The sequence below is a fragment of the Ascidia mentula genome, chromosome 4 (genome assembly GCF_947561715.1).
Source record: "Ascidia mentula chromosome 4, kaAscMent1.1, whole genome shotgun sequence".
NCBI classification, from domain to species: Eukaryota; Metazoa; Chordata; class Ascidiacea; order Phlebobranchia; family Ascidiidae; genus Ascidia; species Ascidia mentula.
Window position 1 is genome coordinate 17628231 of NC_138569.1, and position 17549 is coordinate 17645779.

Genomic DNA, 17549 nt, shown 5'->3' on the forward strand with positions numbered 1-17549 from the left:
CTCAACTGTCTGCAACGTTTTGCAAAGGCCATGAAAGCCGAGGTTTTTTTAGCTCGTCAGTAACGGAAACGTGGTGGCGTTTTTGCAATTCATCTGTGAAAGTTTTTAGAAGTTCGTGGGAAATTTCGTTTCTCCAAACCAAGCAAATCTGTTTCCTTTGTTCTTTTGAACAATGCCTCTCGATTTTCATTTCCACGCGCGGTGCAATGACTAAAGGAACACCAGTTTCTTTCGGCAAACCGCACTTTATGTGGCGTTTAAACTATTTTTGTCCAAAAATGCCCCCCGAAAACCGATACAAGATTGAACACAAAAGTAAAGACCACCGCAAATTTTGTCTTAATTTTTCTTATTTCGAACAGAATTAATGTGTTAATTACCCTCGAGTTTGTTTTCCTGTGTTAAAATGACTGCAAGGCTATACCGAAAAAACAAAATCGACACTTTTATCGTACAAGATGATGTGTATTCGTCTACAAAAGTTATACAAAAGTAAAAAATTGCATTTGAGTGAGTACAAGCTCGGTGGGTAAAACCAGGTTGGACTTGTTTGCTGTGGCAGTGTATTTTAGCTGTTCCACCCAAAGCACATTTTGCTACGTTACAAGTATTGGTATTATGTAAAGATTTAGGTGAATTTTTGTAGCGTTTGGACATGAGTGAGAAAAAGAAATATATTATCCAACATAAACTTTGAATTTCTTAACCTATCTCTTGTGTTGCAGCAATGTGATCCGATGTGCTCGATGGATGTGCTTTGTCCGTGATCTTAGTAAGCTGATAGATTCCTTTTCGATCTTGAATTTTCGGAACACCAAAACGGAAGAAACGCACGACTTTTGGCGGTAGAAGGTGGTTGTCGATAATCGGACTGAAGAGTAACGGATTGCTCTGCGCAGGATCATTTGCTCCTAGCAATAGTTTATGAATAGAATCAGGTATTGAACAGCAAGTATCGAGCTTAAACCAAGTAATATTTTTGGCCTAAATATATGTAATGGAATGGAACAACTGTGAACAAATGTTACTTCTACCTGTGATAAAAGACACGACCAGTCCAACGGCGACAGTCACAAGCACACCTACCACAGCATAATACCAAAACGAGACAGCATATATAAGTTGGTACTGCTTCTCATCACTTACAGCTCTTGAAAAAAAAAACACTTCAAAACCAGTCGAAAAAGTGGTAATAACCGGCGCAGAAAACAACTTTTTACTCTGTTGCGGAAAAATTCCAGCTTTTATGGATATCAGTTGGCAATGTCGTCATGTTTCCAGGTCGGAACGTCACATTGCAGTACAAAGTGGATACCGGAAGCTTTCTCTGGCTTTCCGGGGATTTCCCGTAAACAATACCTCCAATGGCAATCCAAGCTGTGAACGCGGTGCCGATTAGCTGACCGGCAACAGCACCCTGTAAAAAAGTGGAAAATCTTGTATTGTGTGTTTCACATCACATGGAAAATGATGCCTTCGTGTTGCACCAAGGTAGGAAGAGGCCGAGCGTGTAGACTCCGAGAATTGAACCTCCTAATGCACCCTTTACTGACATGCACGTCGCAATGACGGTGTCATTCAAAAACGTACACAGAAAAGCACCACCGGCTACCAAAGCCCCGAATACAAGGACTGTCGAAGAAAGGTTATATTTGTAGACTTTATTATCAATTTAGGCCATGACCGAATCCACCTGCACATTTGCTGAATATCATTTTCCTTCGGTTCGTCACGTTTGGCCAAAGGGGAGTCACAAAGTCCTGCAGAAGTTGAGCACATGCAGAATTAAGTCCTGACGATAAGGTGCTATGACCAAAAAAATATAACTGACGACTGGAAGTCTTACAGATCGAGTAATCCGCCATAAAACGTACCTCATAGTTCCACTGTAAGCAGCTGCCACAAACAGACCAGCCATGCCAGGCACAGTACGGAAAAGCAGCAGAACCATGTAGGGGTAAATCTGATCAGTCTTCGAAACTGTCCCTAATTTCACCGGATCACAGCCTTCGAAATAAGCGTATGCCGCAAAGCCGCTTGCAGTCATTATCAGACACATCATCACCTTCGGGAAAAACGCTGTGACAGCGGCCCTGTTTTGTCGTTTGTTTTGTTAAAAAGTTGTATAATTGCCAATGCACATTTTCAGCACTTACTTTCTGGCATCACTGACAGATTTACAGGACAGGTAGCGCTGGCAAACTGACTGGTTCGTGCAGACGTTCAACAAATCGCTCACACCGGCTCCTATGGCGAATGTCCAAAAAGTAGCACGAATGGTCGGATCAGGGTCAAACCTGGAATGTAAGTTATTTTGTACCCATAGATTGTTTTGTCACGTAACGGCCAAAATACTCAAGAAAGTTCATCCTTCCTCCTCGTTCCAATGCAGCCCAGGTTTTCCCGATGCCTCCAACAGCCAGTGTTGCTTTAATTAAAGCAGCCACCACACCGACTACCATAATACCAAACTGAATCACGTCGTTCCATATCACGGCCTTTACACCACCCTTAAACAGACCACATATACATAAGTTATTACTGATGCTAAAATGGATTTTCATTGCTGCAATACGGCTCTTTTGGCAATAATTAGATTGTATTACAGTATTATTATGATAAAATCATTGCCAGAAGAGCCGTATGCAATGACTACATGATCAAAGTTTACCGTTTTTTGTTATGATTACATCAGCATAAAATATATAGCGTCACTACCATTGTGGTGTACAATGTGCAGACTCCACTGGTGAGGAGAATACTCCAAAACAAGCTGATCGGTGTAACAGCACTGAGAGCCAAGGCTGGGGCGTACAAAGCAACGCACATGTACATGAGCTAAAATGGGAAGATATTGGTTGTTAAATATACGAAGTGAAAGTTTGAGATAGATTGAAAATGAAAATAAGATACGGATTTCCAATTGGAAGATCATTTTTACAGATAATCATTTGCCAACTTCGTTCTACTAAATACGGACGAAGACAATTGGCATGTCTGCAATCGGTTAAACCACAAAAATGTGACAATGAGCTCAAAACAAGCGTATGCCCACCAGACTGAAAACTTCGTATCCCGATACCAACTTCCGAAGCGACGGATGAAATCTCATTTCCAAAAACTGGAAAAATAATCAAGAAAAATCTTAAAAATGTTATTATTCCAGCTCTCCATTACCTGGTAAAAAGTATCCAATTTTAGACGGTGCATCATCGGAATGTAGTAGAGGCAAGTGATGAAAATGCTCAACGCTACCGGAGGAAAACTATTCCAAATATTCACTGTGCCGTACAGGTAGCTTTCAGAAGGTAAGCCGATAATTGTGACCGCTGAAATGTATGATACCGATAGAGAAATGCCGAGAGAAACCTGGAATCGAACGGTTTAGACGTTTGTGATGTTCAGAATTTGATGAGCAAGCTGTTTCACCCAAGAGATCTTTTTCTCGGCAAAGAAATAATTCGCCACGGTTGAATTGTTCCGGTCTTTGAAAGCGAAGTACAAGCCGATGGAAATTGACACCAGCAGGTTTCCTAAATTAAGATGAAATATTTTGTTTTGGGGCAACTGCACCACTGTGTTCAATAGATTATCTCCAGAATGTCATCAGTTAATCACAGGAAGATTGTAATAAAAAATTATGAAAAAATTATTAATTAACAATAGTCAAAAAACGTGTTTATGTTTTGCCTTACATGACATTTCAGGTAAAAACAAAATTTTTTATTTACCACCAAACACAACCATATCTCCAACTTGAAAGTAGTGTTTCACCTTGTCAGACATTTTAAATCAAACAGAGCTCCTAAATACAACTATCTCGTCCTACTGGTCACCAACCTAAATACAATCTTGACACAATATTGAAACATGCCGACAAAACTTATAAAATAGAAATTACCGATTTTATTGGTAAAATGCCTCCGGCCTACAAAACCTTTTTCTACGGGCTCCTAGTATCAGAACAACCAATATGGTACTTTGATATGATAACCTGAGCGCATAATACTACTGTGGGACACGGTAGTACTATTGCAGCTTTAGGTGATTTGTGAACCTAAGTTACTCCTATACACATAACTCTCTCCTCCTACGAGACACCAACCTAAATACAATATAGACATATTTTAGGTGAGTGACGACCAATTTTCGTCCAGTTTGCTAAAGATGATGATAATGGATTTAACGTACTTAATCCTATTATGTACACATTACAACACTATTAGGGCATATATATCCCCTCCCCACATTTGATTACATCAGCCGTATTTGTGTAAAATAGGACCTTTATCAGCATCGGGCAACGTGTTATGAAGGTTTGGGCGTGTGGGAATGGAGGTTTGGGCGTGTGGGAACGCCCAGGCCATATTCTGGCTTTGCCGCTAAATTTTGCTACTACCAGGACGTAATACATCCGGTCTGTCCAAGCAATATAGCAAATAAATGTCTCTTCAAACCACATCGGTAATTGTTACCAACAGAAATGCTGCAATATATGATGGATTGTTGACTATAAACAATTTTAAATGTTTGAACTTTACCCCGCATTCTCCCGTTGGGGTTATATGTTGTTTTGGTCAAACTGGTGTTGAGATACGAGGAGGGCATTAATTATTATTGGTATTTAAAATGTCGTGCCCTCACGGGGGTGCCATTACAACTGTCACGGTGAACGAATGGAATAAGTAACAGACGATCAGCGTTATTCCGTCGAAAGAAACGCGGCACATTCCACTGACTTTGGGGGATCATCGGGCTTGAGAACGTGGAATTCATCTTCGTCGTTACGGCTGACACCCAAAGTATGTTCAGAACTCTTTTCCGGGACGCCGAAGCGGAAAAACTTTCGAACCTCCTGGGGCAGCAGTCGGTTGTCAATAAATGGACAAAATAATCGAGGGTCGCTCTTTGATGGTTCGTTGGGTCCTGTATTAAGTATCGTACTTTACCAATGCTATATTCAAAAATATCAACAGTTATAACGCGATGAGATATGCTGCGGGAATACGCGGTATGTTTACCAAGTCGTCACGGCGTATTAGATATCGGTTTTAACAATCATAACCCAGTGTAAACCATTTTTAAAGCTTTTCAAAATATTAACTTCTGCATAGTTCCTTGTGCACTTTTTTGACCACTAAAATTTTATTGGTAGGAGCTTTTGCGAGCTACTCTCCGCTTCATCAGGTGCCACAACATATTATATTACCAAAACTTTTATGTTTTCAAGTAAATTAATTGTAAAGATCAAAATTGAAAAAAGTTGCAGTAAAAAGAAGTTTACCTGTCAACATCGACACCAGAAGTCCGATGACCACCGTGATCAGCAACCCAATCCCTGATAAATACCAAACTGAGACTGCATACAGCGAACTGTATTCTTGAGATTCTGAAACACTTTTGCAAAGCAGAAAAGTATATTTTTGGGCCTTTTCCCTCCGAATTACAACTGAATATTGTGCTTCACGTAATTATAGTGTTTATTAACCTCGTCATGGTGTGTGCTTCTACCAAATAGGGGTCGACTAGAGAGAAGTTTCCCGACAAACAAGTAGTTCTAGTGACGTTGCAGCACAGTGTCGAAACTGGCAACTTTCTTTGTGTTGCAGGTGATCGCCCATATACTATTCCTCCAATACCGAGCCATGTTGATGCTGCAAAACCGATTAGTTGACCAGCCATTGCGCCCTTTAAATAAAATTGAATAGGTATCATATAGAAGTTACTCATCCGGTAACAATGGTAAATAACATGTTATTAGGCATGACGATTCAATCAAACATTTTAGGTAATTATTAGGAATTAAACTTTTTACTCTTAGTAAATATACAAGGTTGTAGCTTGGAAGCTTAAACACCTGCCTTTGTGTTGCACCATGGAAAAAACATGCCAAGTGTGTAGACACCCAGAACTGCTCCGATTAAGCCACCTCTGATGGAAGTAATCGTAGAAATCACAGTCCCTTCCAACAACATTAGCAAGTAGGCAATACCTGTTATCATCACCCCGAGAAAAACAGCTGCAAAAAAACAACAAATTATTATAATTAATTGTCAGTGAAAAATGTATATTATTTTTAAGCTTATTCAATATTCCGGCTTGAGATGTTACGTACACGCCAAGCGGCTGAATGCATTCCTGTAGGAGCTGTTTAAGTTTGGACGAAGGGGAATAAGGAAGTCTTCAAGCAGCTGAGCACTCATGGAGTTCAGACCCGAAGAAATAGTGCTGGAAATGTGACAAGAGATGCAACAATGTTTGTAAAACTGTTACAGTATAAAATTCTAAATATACGCTAAATGTTTCTGATGTGGAGTCAAGTTGCCAAACATTTACAGATACAACAGTTGAAGTACCTTGTTATATGCTGCATTGAAGTTGCAGGTACCGAATGGCAGTTGCAGTAAACGCTATGTTAATTATTAGAATTAAGCATACAACCAAAAGCTTCGTTCGTGAAGGTAAAAATATTGCCTACTTAACATACCTCATAGCGGCACTGAATGCTGCAGCTACAAACAAGCCCGCTGTTCCAGGCAGACCGCTTAGAACGTTTAACACCAGGTAAGGAAACATTTGGTCACTTTTTGAAATCGCTCCGGACGCAACAGGATCGCATCCTTCGAAGTAGGCGTAAGCCACGCAACCACTCAAGTAGGCCAAGAGACAAAGGACTGTTTTAGGAAGGAGTGTGATGAGTGCTGCTCTAGTTGGTATAAACATTAAGGTATAGTTTGAGATCAAGTATAAAACGGGTTTATTGGAAGAGTTATACAATTAGCAAATTAAATTATGCTGCATATAATTTCAGACGCTGTTTTGCATGTTGTTTAACTGAAAACACAGCCCTCCATAAGTGGCATCCACGAAATGCGAGGATGCCATAAAATTCGGACTAGTTACCGACATAATAGAGAAAACGTCAAAAAATTGACTACAGGAATCAGCCTTTGCAAGTCGGTGACCGACGGATCTGTCTTTACGAATCAATATAATTCCTAGAGCTCCAAAGGGAGTAAAAGACGATCAGCGCCAGAATACGATGTTTATTTCACAGAAATATTAATTTCGCCTATTTGGCATCTTCAGTTTCTGTCTAAAACAGAATAGCAATAAAAAATAAAAACCACAACAAAAACAAAAACTCAACAATAAGTCCACTATCGGGACTGCCAAGACAAAAGCCGAAGCGGTTAAAACGATAAAAACTGTTTTCTACAACAAGCCGCTGTGGTACCAAGACCAAAACTTTTTAAGCGACCAAAAACACTGGGTGCCATTTTAACAAACCACCGTGCCCTTGCACTTGGAAATACACAGGCTGATGGGTATTCTCAGCCTTGCGGGAAATGCGCATTATGCGGGGGCCGAAAGAATTTTAAGACAATGGTTTACTCTGCCACCTGTATTACCACCCCTTTCCACCACACCATCCTATTACGACAAAAACTTACTTGCAAGAATTATGGAATTTACGTGGCTACCTGCACAACATGTAAAGAACAATATGTTGGACAAACAAAAAATCGTTTCAGCACGAGGTGGAATTCACACCGTTCCACATGGCGAGCAGGTTGTTTTAAAGATGCCAAAGGGGACAAGATGGCACTGGCAAAACACTATTTAAATAAACACCCCATCGCATTTAAAAATAAACCGGACATTGCAGATTGTTTCACGGTAACTTTCGCCCAAGAACCTCCCATGGCTTTTTTAGACATTTGTGAAGACAAATGGCTAAACGACCTCAGGGCGTCAATAAACATTCAGCCAATGATTTTACCCCGCATAAAATGACCATTTTTGCGCTCTCCCGTCTCTTTTTTTGTTTTCATTTCCATCACTGTTTTTGTATTCTGTGTTCGTCATCGCCTTATCGCAGTTCTACGTCACTACCCTTGCTCGTCCCATTTTTTTGCGTTTGGCTACTAACACCTTCAGTGCAGTCTCTCGTTGTTTCTCTTGGTACCACAGCGGCTTGTTGTAGAAAACAGTTTTTATCGTTTTAACCGCTTCGGCTTTTGTCTTGGCAGTCCCGATAGTGGACTTATTGTTGAGTTTTTGTTTTTGTTGTGGTTTTTATTTTTTATTGCTATTCTGTTTTAGACAGAAACTGAAGATGCCAAATAGGCGAAATTAATATTTCTGTGAAATAAACATCGTATTCTGGCGCTGATCGTCTTTTACTCCCTTTGGAGCTCTAGGAATTAGTTACCGACATTCTAGATAAATATAACGAACCTTTTAGCTCCGGCAACGGTGCGGCAAGCTAGGTATCGTTGATAAGTTGCTTGGTTAGTGCATGTAGCAAAGCATTCTGTAATGCTAACCCCGACCACAAGGGTCCAAAATGTGCTTCGTATCGTCGGATTCGGGTTGAAGCTGTAACAAAACCAACAAAGTACTATTGTATCTTTGAAGTAAAATGAGAAGTACGTAAACAAGTTGCTCATACTCAAAAAAGTTTAATCTTCCGCCCCTTCTCAAAGCTGACCAGGTTTCACTAAACCCGTCAACCTCCGCAGTCGCAAGCGCCAACGTGAGAACAGAACCGGTCAACATGAACATGAACTGTATCACATCAGTCCATATCACAGCCTTAATTCCGCCCTATAAGATTGTAACATTGTGTATGTGATGACCAATCAGGGAAATAAGCCGATAAAATACAAACCACTGCTGTGTAAAGAGTACAGACAGCGCTGGTCAAAACAATACTCCAATGTAGGCTTATTGGGGTCACAACGTTCAACGCTAGAGCCGGCACGAGGAGGGCAAAGCACATATACGTTAGCTGGAAAGGGAAAATCACTTTGGATTAAACCGTAGTTTGTCATAAAACAATATAAGTCCAGCCAAACCCACCATCGACAAAAATTCTAACGCCGACATAAGCTTTCTGAAATTGGAGTTGAATCTCATTTCCAAATACTGCAAATCGTGTCACAGGATAGTACAAAGTTATACAACTTCACAAAATAAGGATATCCCAATGTAGGGAGAAATGGATCCCGACCTCATAGATAGTTTTCATTTGTAGTCTGTGCAGCATCGGTATGTAGTACAAGACGGCTACCATCGTAGGTAAGACGTACGCAAGCGGAAACCACATCGCAACTGTGCCGTACAGGTAAGTCTCGGTTGGAGATCCGATCACAGTGATCGCGGATATGAACGAAACCACCAACGATATTCCAATAGCTACCTGAAATGTACGTTATGTGGGATGGTGCTGTTAGGTTGAGACAAACTGCTATAAGGCTATAGCTATTGAAATACTTAAACTGCAAAATATTGGTGAAATGTTAGACTTACTTATTTTTGGTTGACGGGGTTCTTATTTTGTTGAGGTAATCGAGTTCGCATGAAAAGGTTCACTTTTCATTTAAAAACGTTATTACAGCGGAAAAATTGCAAATGGATTAAACTGCTAGGGGTGTTCTTTAAGTTTAAGCGCATTTTATTTTTAGAATCAATATAAAATAAATACTTTCTGAGGTAGAAAATAGTTAGGTGTATTCTTAATCCCTACGAGGTAAGATTGTATTCAACAGAACATACAGGCGACATACGCTTTCCACCGAAGTAATAATTTTCCGCATCTCCCTTGTTGCGATCCTTGACGGCGAAAAATATCCCAACGCCAGCACAGATCAGTAATGATCCTGTAACAAGGATGACACGAACTAAACAGACTGTAGAACTATTTGGCCTGGTAGTTGGGGTAATGCGAGCTTATTTTGCTGAACACCTCGATCTTTTCCACATATATACATATATAATATGAGCATAATACAATGTATGCAAGTCAAAAAACAGTAACCGCGGCGGAGGAGTTTTAATTTGTTCGCTGAAAACTTTTTCCAAGTAGAATGTGCGCATATACGCATACTTGAAGCTATAGTCCCAAAAACTGCAAGTTAATCGATGCACATTCCCACAAAGCGTTATTAGACAATATGCGCTCACCTCCAAAAACAACAAAATCTGCAGTGCCGAAATATTCCAGGTCGTTGCTTTTTTGTACAATCATGTTTTCTGACTAACTTTAAGCTTCTTAAAGTCAATACAAGAGTAATCCACGGCAATATCACCGTAAGTGAGTCGTTGCAGAAAAACTCGTCCAATTTTACCGATTCCAATATAACGAAAAAACGCAACCAACGTTTCAACCGAGCACCAAGTTCTGAGGCTTGCATCCAACCAATCGAGTTAGACAGATTAACCCCGGCATCCAAGCTCATTGAACCGTTGCTAATTGGATGAGAGGCTAAAGAGCGGCAACGCTTTTTCAAACTGCTGCTGATCACGAGACAACAAAATTACTTTGATGTTTCTCTTGCAAACTGCTCTTGTCAAATTCCGATAAATTACGGTATTTATTTCCTACAGTTATATTTTGAAGCGTGAAATGTTGCAATGTCGCCGTTTGATTGCCACAAACACGCCAAAAGGCGGTATCATTTCACCACAATTTGCGTGTATTTTGTTGGTACGGTTTACCAAACTTCCTTTATTGGAAGAAATGCACAATGTTTTTGGGTAGATAGCTGCTGATGTGTAGCAACGGAATCCGTTCATCACAAAAAATACTTCAATCTCGGCAAAAGCATTTGCTTTATGTTGCAGGCAATTGCAGCAGCGCCTGTAATCAATCAGGAGCGCATCCACTTAGTGACTTGGGCGAATTTTTGCCTGATTGCTGCGATTTGTCACTAGGGCGCTAAATCCCTCCGTTATATAAGACGGGAGTGTCGACTTCATCCCGGACTAGTTCGTTGAGGTGTAGAAGTTTGTCTGTTAGTCGCGTTTATTTGTTCAAGGAATTATCAACGACTGCTATGTTTTTGAGTGTAATGTTTTGTGTGAGCTACATGCTTGCGAGCGTGGCCGCAAAAGAGTACAACGGATACGAACGGCCCGACTGGGTGCTTGCTGATACCCAACCGCAGGTAATACTAGTTATTTTAGAAGAAAAAGAAAAGTCGTCAAGGAAATTTTTTGGCCGTAACCTTCCAAATTTATACACGCCAATATTTATGTTAAGCGTTTTAGTTTATTTTTTTTCTGTACCTTAAAATTGTTCTACTTTCATCACTGGTTTATTCTAAATTGTATTTTTTGACATTGCCAGGACAAATCGTTCGAAATTCGGCGATACTCTGCTACAAACTGGACGAGCACTGACATTACCGGAGCCCAAATGTCAACCGACAGAAAAGCTGCTTTTTGGCGATTGTTTGGTTTCATCCAGGGCTCCAACTCTGCAGGTAAAGTCACAAGCAAAAAGATAACTTGCCGAGCAGCTGGCTAAGTTAATTTGCCGATTAGGTTAATCTTAGACCACACTATGTATTGAACGTGGAAAATTGGTAGTTTTGTTGGGATTTTAAACGGGTTTCTCTTAAGGTACAACTATACCTATGACGGTACCAGTGACGACGAAGATCTCCATCGGGCCGACTTTATTCGACACCAGAAAGACCATGTCCTTCTATATACCGTCTGCATTCCAGGAGCAACCACCTCTACCAACCAATCCATTACTTCGTATCGAAAACAGACCCTCAATAATGGTTTACGTTCGGTAACACAAATTAAAAACTACTACGCTAAAGGAATATTTTATTTTGGAATTTAAAGCGTGTCGCCGCATATATATAATATTCTGTAACAATTTTTGCAAGCCCAGAATAATTGTCATTCAGGACATTTTCGGGCTACGCGGACGAATCTGATTGGTGGCAAAATCTCAACCTACTTCACATGGACCTCGTGAAGAATGGAGTCGACATGGCTGCCCTCGATTTGAAGTCGTTTTACACCGCGGGATACGACAGCCCATTTCACCTGATTAACCGCCGCAATGAAGTGTGGATTGCCAAGACTACAAAGTAGTCCTATTTGTTCCTTCCTTTGTTTTGTGGTTCCAACGATATAACACAAATAAAATGCATACCTACTACAAGTCTTCTATTTTCCGTTTGGTGACCTTTATATGAGAGAAGCAGTTTTAGTATACATAGCCCTCTTATCTCGTAGCCTATTATCTTGCCACTAATATCACACATTTCATTTGAGCTTGCAAACAGGCAGGTATTTTTAAAGTTTAGCATTGCTGTTTCGAGCGCCAAAATGTCCTAGAGATTGACGGACCACTGTTAATTAACAGTGGGTTTATAACAACTGACAAACGTTGCTTAAGAATCACAATAAATGTTTGTTTTTCAGGATGGCGTTTATGACAGAATCTCTTTTTGGCAAACATTGCATATTTAGTGAACGAAATGCAAACTTCACACTTTCAAAAGTCCTTCCCGGAGTTCGTTGTATTGCTTCATAAGCGCTCCTTTGGACATTTTTTTGATCCTTTTGTACAAGGCTACGAGGAGATCTAACGTCAGTATCGATCGCTTAGGATTGTCGTGAAGTCCATCCTGGAGTTGTCTTAAAAACAATCCGAACATAAAGCGAAATTGATCCTAAATTATTGTATTGCTGATATCGATATAGTAAATTTCCAACAATAGCACAAGTCTGTATCGCTATAAAATCCTTATCTTTGCAAAGAACAGGTAAAAAATCAGTCTGTATTATGGCATTACAGTAGCATTCTCCTCTAAAGTGTTACATTTCGCAACAGAAATAAAATAAACACATTATAGGTGCAAGCTTGTCTTGGTGTTAAATGACAACTCAATCCATGACTCTTTTAAGCCTAATCTAAGGCAGCTTCATGTGATACAATATTATATGTTTCTCTTAACTGACAAGCATGACCAATGTCAGAAATTCGACAGATTTTAAACGATATGACATACACGCTCAACACAGATATTTTTTTTAAATCTTGTATTTTTGTGTTTTGTAGCTGAGTAAAGCCTTTTTCAAATCAATCTGTTAAACAGCTCTTTGAAAAATGTTTTTATTTTTATCAGAAAAATATATTTCGCCTGTCTAACAGATTGATTTAAAAGGGCTTTACACAGCTACTATAGATACGGTATCGATCGACAGCCTACCAGTGTGGCTTGGTTCACCGATCCGGTGTTGTTTATTGTATTTTGTGTTTTGTTGTTTCATTTTGAGCCAGTAGGAGATCTTGTTAAATCGAAAGTACGCAAAGCATCTGTCAATCGAGTTAACAACATAAAACACCGCGCTCTAGTGCATATAACACATGTTCTTCAAACGTCTTAGTACCCACTAAATGCGCAGGACAATGAAGTTCACACTTGTGCTGAGAACTTACTGGGATACTGTAGTAAGAGATTTAGTCAGGTCCAACTTTTCCATTTCTTCGTACAATCTTCTCACGTAGGCGAGACGAGCGTTACGACTCACTTTCACAGCGAACGAATATCTTCCACCGAGAAAGAGAGTTGCGGGTGGGTGGGCCGAGTGCTCTATGTTGTCTATATGGCAACAATCCACTTTTAAAGAATTTCATTTATCACGTACAGACTAAGCCAAACACGATAACTTGAATACGCCTTACTTCGGAAAATGACCATTCGTCCAAACTTAGGAGCGACAGCGGCGATACTTTCGTATAAATCTCCACCAGGACCGAGAAAACCGTGCACGCCGTCATCATTCCGTTTCACCATCCACAAAGTCTCGCCATAGTCGGAAGTTTTTATCCCCTCGCTCAGGTAGAGCAGCAATGTATATTCCGTCTGTTGGGGTAAAAGACTACACGTTGCTTTGAAATAAAACATCCCGTTGGTGTTCACTTAAAAGAGTTGCACACAAAGATAGAAAAGAATATTAGGAAAAAGATAGTCCGGGATTTGCAAAAGATATCTTATGGAACAAGGTTAACCAAAACGGTAAGGCTCTATTGTTCAATACAAACAAAATAGCCAATGCAATAGTCGAGAATTTCATGATACAGACGTTTCGATCAAAGATCATTTTCGGTGTAAAATGCATTGAAGATTTTGTTTGTATTGAAGCTTTACAAAACCGTCAGCACAGGGGTGTAGGTTTATTTCTACTCTTTTAACCTGATGTGGTTCGGAGTCTGGGTGGATCCTTGTATGATCAGCGGAGCGAACAAAGTTAAGAGCAACATCGTACGGACTCCAGTCGCTCTCGTTGGAAACAAACTTGAGCAAAGCTTGAAGGCGCGGCCACATATCGGTCTGCACGAACTTGTCGACCTGCACATGCACCGAAAAGAATGTGCATCAAATTTATGCACTGTTTTCCGCTTTATTTCGCGTAGCAGAGACGGATCCAGACAATTTCACTTTTTAACACACACCATTCATTCGCTTTATGCAATGCAAGTAATCTGTGTTCCGTGTAAATCTGATGTTTTCTAACGTTACGTTTGAACAAAATTAACTAGCGATTATATCTTGGCAATGTTCCGACAATTTTTTTTTCATTAAAAGCTTAAAGAGATGACAAAAGGTGTATATAACACCAAGCTGCACTGGTGAGACTTTATAGGTTGAAACAGTGGCCATCTGTCTGCAGCTCACAGGTTATATATATATATATAACGTTGCCGAGGTGTCTTACTTATGTAATCACTACTTTTCAAATACAAACAACAAGATATTTACGTCGTATGAGGAGACCCACTGCACGTTATCATGATCTTGCAAAGGAGCGTGATCGTATGGACTCGAATACGCTTTTGTGTGAAGTAAGTGAGAGAGCCAAGCGCGCAATTCCGCGTCAGTGAAAAGACCATCGAAAACGTGGATTGGTCTGCAAGCAATGATAGTTTATCTCTATGTGCCATAGCTTTAACGTAAAAAGTAACATTTTGCCGTTTACAAGTATGTGTTCGAAAGGCAAGTCTTTCCCGTTTGGAAAAAGTTACTTTATTTAAACAAAAAAAAACTACCCTAAAAAAATTTATTATACACTTATTACATGACATTATGCAAAAACTCTCATTTTGTAACGAAACAACAACTTTGCAACACCCTAGTGGAGCACCTATCTTCAGTTTTATCGTAGAAGGTTCGTGTCAAATATTTTTCGTAATCAATATCTCTCTGTGCTTCCTCCCTAGTAAAGGTAAACTTGGGAAATTCTTCGAACTCTTGTTCGTAGCACTTGGTCATGGAAGGAGGCACCGATATACCTGCAGAAAGTTAGATTTAAAATTGGTTTATGCAACTTTTGGAAAAAATTTGATGCAAAATGAAACACTTTGCCCCAATAAATGCTGAACAGATAGAGGTTCTTAATGTAAAAATTTGTACTTTCGCAAATATCTGCAAGTGGTTGTAACATGACAAGCTTTGTTGCAGAAGAAAACGTCTATTTTTTTAAATTGTGAAACAGCAGCTAGATTGGCCGTAAATGGTATATTACGGTTTCCATTATTGGTACACGGCACAAAACTAGTCAAAATTTGTATGTGCAATATGTTGAGGTAAAGGCGCGTAAAGCTAGTAGGCGTCAGTAAGGAAATCAAATATCCGCACTGTGGCCAAAAGAGTAAAACTGTGTAGGTGTAACAGGAAAAGATTGAATCGTTTGCTATACTCTACGACTGTGCTAACAGTCTTGTACCATTACAAAAACTAACTACTAAACTGCTTAAAGCATATTCCAAACACAAAAATAGACCAAAACACACCTTCACTTTTCAAGTCAGTTGTCAAGTATAAGTTGATGTAGGGTAGATGGTTGAAATAGTTGACACATGGAGCTCTGAAGAGTGCCATGTGGCATGATGGCCAAAGCAAAGCGCGATATGCATGGGGATGAACACTCTCTGTAATTTCCAGTCTTGATTTGCCAGTGATATTTGGGTTATGCATTTCACTGTAGAATGACACCTGGAAAAAAGTACAATAATCAATTTTGAGAAATTCCGCTAAAAGTAATCTTGCCTTACATGGCCATAGTTGTTGCGTCTCCACTTGGGACCCAAATACAGTGTAAGAACAAATCTGTCCGGGGCACAATACATGCTTTTTGAAGGCAGCATCGCATCTAAGGAACGCAGCATCTCAATTTGCCCATGTTCCAATTTTACCTGCACATGTTTATATTCAACATAGGTGAGGTCTTCACCAAATTACATTTGTGTAAAAATGTGAAATAATTACCTGTTTGTTGAGAGCTTGTTCAACAACTGGTTTTAGGTGATTCCAAACAGTTAGTCTTTTGAAATGGTTGATGTCAATTGGTTTGACCCATGGTGCACTGCCATGGTTCCACTTTAACACAGGGTCAGACCTGCTGTAATTCTAGAAATAATATGTCCATTGGCAAATGCTGGTAATAATGATTGGTCATAGATGTTGCATTGATGGGACCTTACAGGTCGAAACAATGTGTATTACTGTCTACAACTCATTAATCATTGGTCAAGCATAGTAAATCATCACAGGGACCTAGTTAACAAAATTTATTTCATTTAATTTTAAAAAATTACATTATTTTTAAAATTGTATTTATTTTAGGCCTACCATGTACATGAATGTGTATCTCACGATATCTTCCCTTCCCGTCAATAACTCTACGAGCATTCCTCGCATATTATCTGCAATGGCATCCTTGATAATCCATGCATTATCACCACCTCCAATATCGAGAATTTTGCTTACTGTTGACATGGACTCACTGCTTGCTTCAACAGAAACCTGCAAAATATGTGAAAACCATTGTAATTCTTGCTAAATTTAACATTTACAATGTACTTCCAGGTACAAACTACAAACAAAGCCAAAAAAACAATTACTTGTCCTGCAATACATTAGAAATACCACCTGCTGGGCAACTGTTCGTTGAAACAAAAGAATTGCAAGGAAAAGACTGAAACAGCACATTGTATGGAAACTTCAATCATCAAAAATGTATGACAAGACACAAACGTTCCACAAACTGTCTAAAATGATAAAAAGTTATTCTTGCACTTCAAATACGCAGGTACAATTGTCAACTAGACCCCACGCACCTTCTGCAAATGAAACCAGTCTCATAACTTTTGTAATGGGTGACTTCCCCTGTTGTGAGATTTAAATAACGCGCCGAATTCAATTATTGGTCCTCTAGCGTCACCCAGCTGTGGAGATTTTTAAACATTATGGTTTGGTATTACTTTATTTTGTGACCAACAAGTCTATATTTGCAAGCAAAGTGCACACAGCATTTACAATAGGCTAAAGTTTTTGATTTATGTGTTTCTTTTTATAGGACGTAGCTAAATTCAATCGGTTTTGTTATGAAATCAATTACGTACTTAATTGTGGTTGCTAATTGAACGACAACTACGCGACAGCTTGAATTTTGTTATTTAACATTTATAAAACGACTGAATAAACGCAAAATAAGAATACGAAGGTTATTGAAATGATACTTATTTGTTACAACTCGACCTAGGGTGCCCAGTCTGTTGTAAATAATTCGTAATCAACATGATGAACTCAGTTCGAAGCGGTTTACGTCAACGGCTGAACCGCTTTTGTTTTTCTAATCGTTCGTCGCGCAACCTGTCGCGGGCACACAACGCGCAGATAACACACCGACAGAAAACGATAAAGCTCTTGAGGCTTCAATTGATCACAGACCTT

The 17549-nt window shown here is 39.5% G+C and overlaps 5 protein-coding genes across 7 annotated transcripts; 2 read left to right on the plus strand and 3 right to left on the minus strand.

Moving 5' to 3' along the window:
- Position 1: 1 nt before the first annotated feature.
- Positions 2-10105, minus strand: LOC145898215 (sodium-coupled monocarboxylate transporter 1-like). Its single transcript, XM_082986645.1, has 16 exons — positions 9970-10105; positions 9562-9665; positions 9017-9205; positions 8866-8931; positions 8675-8794; positions 8456-8610; positions 8242-8382; positions 6488-6706; positions 6116-6228; positions 5858-6019; positions 5285-5389; positions 4736-4926; positions 1221-1417; positions 1035-1150; positions 708-911; positions 2-93 (listed from the first exon to the last, which is right to left on the minus strand). The coding sequence occupies exons 1-16, from the start codon at positions 10031-10033 to the stop codon at positions 2-4; spliced, it is 2238 nt and encodes a 745-aa protein (XP_082842771.1). The 5' UTR covers positions 10034-10105.
- On the minus strand, positions 1413-4704 carry LOC145897464 (sodium-coupled monocarboxylate transporter 1-like). 3 transcript variants are annotated; one of them, XM_082985771.1, is made up of 11 exons: positions 4209-4678; positions 3732-4090; positions 3430-3533; positions 3178-3369; positions 3056-3121; positions 2719-2838; positions 2356-2510; positions 2157-2297; positions 1875-2093; positions 1694-1806; positions 1413-1632 (listed from the first exon to the last, which is right to left on the minus strand). In XM_082985771.1, the coding sequence occupies exons 2-11, from the start codon at positions 3784-3786 to the stop codon at positions 1457-1459; spliced, it is 1341 nt and encodes a 446-aa protein (XP_082841897.1). In that variant the 5' UTR covers positions 3787-4090; positions 4209-4678; the 3' UTR covers positions 1413-1456. The 3 variants fall into 3 exon arrangements, 2 of the variants coding, with proteins under 2 accessions (XP_082841897.1, XP_082841898.1); XR_014402381.1 differs by having other exon boundaries at positions 1603-1632; positions 1694-1760; positions 4209-4704; XM_082985772.1 differs by lacking the exon at positions 2719-2838 and having other exon boundaries at positions 4209-4677.
- LOC145899788 (uncharacterized) lies at positions 6871-7797 on the plus strand. Its single transcript, XM_082988696.1, has 2 exons — positions 6871-6956; positions 7242-7797. Exons 1-2 carry the CDS (start codon positions 6871-6873, stop codon positions 7795-7797), a joined length of 642 nt encoding a protein of 213 aa, XP_082844822.1.
- A 736-nt stretch (positions 10106-10841) lies between the features above and the next one.
- On the plus strand, positions 10842-11898 carry LOC145899045 (heme-binding protein 2-like). Its single transcript, XM_082987756.1, has 4 exons — positions 10842-10952; positions 11135-11270; positions 11410-11587; positions 11709-11898. Exons 1-4 carry the CDS (start codon positions 10842-10844, stop codon positions 11896-11898), a joined length of 615 nt encoding a protein of 204 aa, XP_082843882.1.
- A 329-nt stretch (positions 11899-12227) lies between these two features.
- On the minus strand, positions 12228-16908 carry LOC145898982 (uncharacterized). Its single transcript, XM_082987683.1, has 11 exons — positions 16746-16908; positions 16446-16619; positions 16083-16223; positions 15869-16009; positions 15608-15809; positions 14959-15106; positions 14577-14724; positions 14010-14165; positions 13499-13679; positions 13253-13415; positions 12228-12447 (listed from the first exon to the last, which is right to left on the minus strand). Exons 1-11 carry the CDS (start codon positions 16803-16805, stop codon positions 12297-12299), a joined length of 1665 nt encoding a protein of 554 aa, XP_082843809.1. The 5' UTR covers positions 16806-16908; the 3' UTR covers positions 12228-12296.
- Between the last annotated feature and the right edge of the window lie 641 nt (positions 16909-17549).

Bases quoted from the DNA above. Each gene is read 5' to 3' on its own strand.
- LOC145897464 (XM_082985771.1), bottom strand. From the start codon at position 3,786: ATGTCTGACAAGGTGAAACACTACTTTCAAGTTGGAGATATGGTTGTG. The intron at 3,122-3,177 runs GTAATGGAGAGC...TTATTTTTCCAG, and splicing joins AATTGGATACTTTTTACCAG to TTTTTGGAAATGAGATTTCA. The intron at 1,807-1,874 runs GTACGTTTTATG...TTTTGGTCATAG, and splicing joins GCTTACAGTGGAACTATGAG to CACCTTATCGTCAGGACTTA.
- LOC145899788 (XM_082988696.1), top strand. From the start codon at position 6,871: ATGCGAGGATGCCATAAAATTCGGACTAGTTACCGACATAATAGAGAA. The intron at 6,957-7,241 runs GTCGGTGACCGA...TGTGGTACCAAG, and splicing joins ACAGGAATCAGCCTTTGCAA to ACCAAAACTTTTTAAGCGAC.
- LOC145898215 (XM_082986645.1), bottom strand. From the start codon at position 10,033: ATGATTGTACAAAAAAGCAACGACCTGGAATATTTCGGCACTGCAGAT. The intron at 8,383-8,455 runs GTATGAGCAACT...GTTTTGTTACAG, and splicing joins GGAAGATTAAACTTTTTTGA to CTTCAACCCGAATCCGACGA. The intron at 6,707-8,241 runs GTTCGTTATATT...TATACCAACTAG, and splicing joins ACCGTTGCCGGAGCTAAAAG to AGCAGCACTCATCACACTCC.
- LOC145899045 (XM_082987756.1), top strand. From the start codon at position 10,842: ATGTTTTTGAGTGTAATGTTTTGTGTGAGCTACATGCTTGCGAGCGTG. The intron at 10,953-11,134 runs GTAATACTAGTT...TGACATTGCCAG, and splicing joins TTGCTGATACCCAACCGCAG to GACAAATCGTTCGAAATTCG. The intron at 11,588-11,708 runs GTAACACAAATT...ATTGTCATTCAG, and splicing joins TCAATAATGGTTTACGTTCG to GACATTTTCGGGCTACGCGG.
- LOC145898982 (XM_082987683.1), bottom strand. From the start codon at position 16,805: ATGTGCTGTTTCAGTCTTTTCCTTGCAATTCTTTTGTTTCAACGAACA. The intron at 15,107-15,607 runs GTGTGTTTTGGT...AACTTTCTGCAG, and splicing joins AACTGACTTGAAAAGTGAAG to GTATATCGGTGCCTCCTTCC. The intron at 13,680-14,009 runs GTTAAAAGAGTA...TTACCCCAACAG, and splicing joins CAGACTCCGAACCACATCAG to ACGGAATATACATTGCTGCT.